The sequence below is a fragment of the Paroedura picta genome, chromosome 8 (genome assembly GCF_049243985.1).
Source record: "Paroedura picta isolate Pp20150507F chromosome 8, Ppicta_v3.0, whole genome shotgun sequence".
Taxonomy (NCBI): Eukaryota; Metazoa; Chordata; class Lepidosauria; order Squamata; family Gekkonidae; genus Paroedura; species Paroedura picta.
Window position 1 is genome coordinate 6,532,309 of NC_135376.1, and position 4,550 is coordinate 6,536,858.

The window sequence follows — 4,550 nt, forward strand, 5'->3', positions numbered from 1 at the left end:
CCAGAATATGCCAACTCCACATCATCTCCAAAGATCTGTAGAATATTCTTCTCATGCTTTTGAATCATGCACACCGTGCTTATTCCAACAGGCAGCTGCAGCATGGCGTATCCCGAGCAGTTTTGAAACTTGCAGCCTTCGCCATGAGCGGTCAGTTGGGGGCACAAGTGGCTCAGGCAGCAGAGGTCTGTGACATCGGACATGCTGCTCTGTCTGGGAGCTTGGAGGCTGGTCAGCAGTGAGAAGCTGCGTGCAGAAACAGCATGAAAGGGCACATATGCAGCCCTAAACTAGATGGCCCAGCCTAGCCCGATTTCGTATGGATGGCCACTGTGTGAGACAGGAGGCTGTACTAGAGGGACCCCATGGTCTAGTCCAGCAGGGCTCTTCTGAGGTTCTCATAAAGGCCTCGGCCTCTCTGCCCTGTTGCTGGTTGTCCATATGAACTGGTTGGCCCCTGGGTGAGACAGGAGGCTGGACTGGAGGGACCCCTGGTCTGACCCAGCAGGGCTCTTCTGCTGTTCTTAGGAAGGCCTCGGCCTCTCTGCCCTGCTGTTGGCCCTCCATGTGAACTGGCTGGCCCCCGTGTGAGATAGGACACTGGGCTGCCTCCAGCACGGCTCCCCTTGTGCTCTTTTGAGCTGGCATTCCTCCCTTCCAAGCCTTGGTAGATGTGAAACTTCCTGGGCCAGCAGTGCAGCACATCTTCCCAGTGTCCCAGGAGCAGAGTTGGGGTTTTTTTTGGGGGGGTGGGGAAGAATCTAGTGTGTCCTGCCCCTTCTCCTCGCCCCTCTCCCTCCTGGCCGCCACTATCAGAGAATGCAGCCCCTTATCTGGCATTCCAGAGCCCGGGCCTCAGAGGGCACATCCAGTCGGCTAATTATGGGCATCTCTCGGCTCCTTCCCCGTCCTCCCCCTTCGGCTCCTGCCGGAGGCCTCGCCACCCTCCCCAACCTGTCCCAGTCCAGAGCTGCCCCCGTCACCGGATCCATGTCGTCCGTCAGCTCCTCGTCCAGCTTTCGCACCGAGCGCATCCGCACCTACAGCCCTGCGGAGCCCCGCTTCGAACCCCTGCTGGACCCGCCCCATGGAATCTTTGGCTCCGGGCGGGTGCGGGAGTCCTACGGCTACCCAGGTGAGCTTTCCGAGGAGCTAAGCGTCAACTTTCCCTGGCTTGGGATCAGGCTCGTTCTGGGTGCTGCTCCGAAAGCCATCTGCCGCTCCTTTTGGGTCCACCATAATTTGAGGGTACGGATGCCCTCTAAGGGGTTGTGGATCAGCTACAGGGATGCCAGCCTCCAGGTGGGGCCTGGGGATCCCCCGGAATGACAGCTCCTCTCCAGACTGCAGAGATCAGGTCCCCTGGAGAAAAGGGCTGCTTGGGAGGGGGACTCTGTGGCCTTGTGCCCCACTGAGCTTCAGGGATGCCAGCGTTCCCAGCTCTGGGTGGGTTGTGACTTAGAGGAGGGCAGGGAAAGGTTCCTGTGGGCAGCAGAGGAGAGGACCCACAGTCACAGGTTTAAACTATGTATAGAACCATACTGGCTAGATGGCAGGAAATTAGGTTTCATAGTCTGAGCAGCTCAGCAGTGGAAGGGGCTGCCTGAGGAGGTGGGGAGCTCCCCCTCACTGACCGTCTTCAAGCAGTGGTTGGACAGATCCTTCTCCTGGATGCTTGAAGCTGATCCTGCACTGAGCAGGGGGCTGGACTAAATGGCCTCTATGTACCCTTCCAGCGCTAAGATTCTATTATTCTAATATTTGGATGTTTTGGGGGTGAAGAAGGGAGGGACTTCGGAGGGGCACAACGCCCAAGACTCCATCCTCCAAAGTAGCTGTTTTCTTCAGCGGATTATAACCTCTGTAACCTAATGATCAGCGGCAATGCTGGCTCTCCAGTTGCTGCCTGGAGGTTGGCAACCCACATCCCCCCATGATAATCCCAGTCGTCTGGAGCCATGCGGGATCTCCCCCTGCCTGTTGGCCATTTTCAGACCGCAGGAGTTCTCTTCTGCTCAGGAAGGAGACAACATTAGAGGGAAGACGGTTGGCGACCCCGAATTTCCCGGGGTTCTCTTGACCCGTCTGCCTGTTCCCCATGCAGGCTCACCGATGCCCGGGCATCCTTCCGCTCTGGGGAGTGGCAACGTGGTAGCCAACGGGGACACTTACCAGGTCGTGGCCGACGTCAGCCAGTTCGAGCCCCACGACATCGTGGTGATGGCCTACAACTACTGCATTGTCATCCAGGCTGAGAAGGTGAGGGGGGCCAGGCAGAGCAGGGTGTGTGTGTGTGTGTGTGTGTGGGGGGGGGGGAAATGCCCCCCCCCTTCAACCACCTGGCAGAAGATCTTCCAGACCAGGCTGGTTTTCCCTGGCTTTCATTCATTGCCTTGCTTGGTGTAGTGATTAGTTTGGTGTAGTGGTTAACAGCGACATGCTGTCTGAAGCTGTCTGCCCATGAGGTTGGGAGTTCGATCCCAGCAGCCAGCTCAAGGTTGACTCAGCCTTCCATCCTTCTGAGGTCGGTAAAATGAGGACCCAGCTTGCTGGGGGGTAAACGGTAATGACTAGGGAAGGGAATGGCAAACCACCCCATATTGAGTCTGCCATGAAAATGCTAGAGGGCGTCACCCCAAGGGTCAGGCATGACTCGGTGCTTGCACAAGGGATACCTTTACCTTTACCTTTAGTGGTTAGGAGTGCAGACTTCTAATCTGGCAAGCCGGGTTCGATTCTGCGCTCCCCCACATGCAGCCAGCTGGGTGACCTTGGGCTCGCCACGGCACTGATAAAGCTGTTCTGACCGAGCAGTGATATCAGGGCTCTCTCAGCCTCACCCACCCCACAGGGTGACTGTTGTGGGGAGAGGAAAGGGACGGTGACTGTCAGCCGCTTTGAGCCTCTTCTTCTTCTTCTTCTTCTTCTTCTTCTTCTTCTTCTTCTTCTTCTTCTTCTTCTTCTTCTTCTTCTTCTTCTTCTTCTTCTTCTTCTTCTTCTTCTTCTTCTTCTTCTTCTTCTTCTTCAGGCTGAAATGTCCAAAGGTGGGTGGCCCAGGCTAGCCCTATCTCATCAGATTTTGGAAGCTAAGCAGGGACAGCCCTGGTTAGTCCTGGGATGGGAGACCCCTAAGGCCCTTGGGAGTCTAGGCCAAGGGAGTCTAGGGTTGCTACACAGAGGCAGGTGAAGCCCCCCCCCCATGAATGCCTCTTGCCTTCATGACCTACCTAGATGGTCTCCAGGCTGGCTGCCTCTTGACCACACACTTTTCGCCACCACCGAGGGTCGAAATGTCTGCTCTGTGGGGATGGACCGCTCACGGTGGGGTGGAAAGGGAGCGTTCATCTCCCCCCCCCTTGTTTTTTTCCCTGCTGCAATTCCTGCCTCCTCCTTCGAGGCCTCCCTCCCAAGCGTTCCAGACTGGCAAAAACTTTACATTCGAATTTCACGTCAGGCTGATTTATGGAAGGCGAAAGGGGCGAAACCCACCCACCCACCCCCGCCGACAAAAAGGTTTGCGAAAAGCCAACGCACGCTTCGGTCTGCTTGCCTTGCAGGTGGCGGAAGATGGCACCGTCTCCAACACCTTCACCCACAAGTGCCAGCTGCCCGCAGACATGGATCCACTCTCTATCAGCTGCGCCCTCAACAGCTCTGGCATGCTGGTCATCACCGCCAAACGGGGCGTCCTGGCGCCACCCCCCCTGTACCGCAGCGAAGTCAAGCTCTGAGCGGCCCCCCCTCCCACACCGCAAAGGCCTGCCCCCCCCTTTGGAGTAGAGATGGGTGGTGCTCGTTAACAGCACCTTCTCTCATGCTCAACTAAGACACATGAGAACTTAGAACTTCAGAAGAGTTCTGCTGAATCAGACCAGTGAGGGTCCCTCTAGACACATCCTGTCCCGTACAGAAGCCAATCAGTTCCTCTGCAGGGCCAGCAGCAGGGGGGAGAGGCCGAGGCCTTCACAGGAACAGAAGAAAATCCCTGCTGGGTCAGACTAGGGGTCCCTCTAGTCCAGCCTCCTGTCTCACACAGTGGCCAGCCAGTTCTTCTAGAGCAGGGCTAGTCAACCTGCGGTTCTCCAGATGTCCATGGACTACAACTCCCATGAGCCCCTGCCAGCAAATGCTGGCAGGGGCTCGTGGGAATTGTAGTCCGTGGACATCTGGAGGACCGCAGGTTGACTACCCCTGCTCTAGAGGACCAACAACAGGGCAGAGAGGCTGAGGCCTGCATAGGTACATCAGGAGAGCCCTGCTGGTTCACACCACTGGCCCACCTAGTCCAGCATCCTTATCCGACAAGTACACAGTTCAAACCGGGGTCCTCATCTGATATGTCAACCCAGGGATCCCCAAACGTTTTGAGCCTATGGCTTCTTTTGTAATTCTGTCGCAGAGGGATGGGCATGACTCTCCAGTGGCTTCTGCAGGAGGCAGAGCCAAGCACGTGTGAGGCAGAGACTCGCGTGTAGGAAGACCAAGTCCGGGGGAGAAACATAGCCTTGAAAAAAACGAGAGAGAATAAAAAGAATACTCCGTTTGGCAAA

At 56.6% G+C, this 4,550-nt stretch overlaps 1 protein-coding gene across 1 annotated transcript; it reads left to right on the forward strand.

Annotated features, from left to right (window-relative positions):
- Positions 1-867: 867 nt before the first annotated feature.
- On the forward strand, positions 868-4,550 carry LOC143842914 (heat shock protein beta-7-like). Its single transcript, XM_077348242.1, has 3 exons — positions 868-1,135; positions 2,105-2,259; positions 3,558-4,550. Exons 1-3 carry the CDS (start codon positions 883-885, stop codon positions 3,729-3,731), a joined length of 582 nt encoding a protein of 193 aa, XP_077204357.1. The 5' UTR covers positions 868-882; the 3' UTR covers positions 3,732-4,550.

Excerpts from the sequence above, each read along its gene's own strand:
- LOC143842914 (XM_077348242.1), top strand. The coding sequence starts at position 883 with ATGGGCATCTCTCGGCTCCTTCCCCGTCCTCCCCCTTCGGCTCCTGCC. Across the intron at positions 1,136-2,104 it reads GGAGTCCTACGGCTACCCAG|GCTCACCGATGCCCGGGCAT; the intron begins GTGAGCTTTCCG and ends TTCCCCATGCAG. Across the intron at positions 2,260-3,557 it reads TTGTCATCCAGGCTGAGAAG|GTGGCGGAAGATGGCACCGT; the intron begins GTGAGGGGGGCC and ends CTTGCCTTGCAG.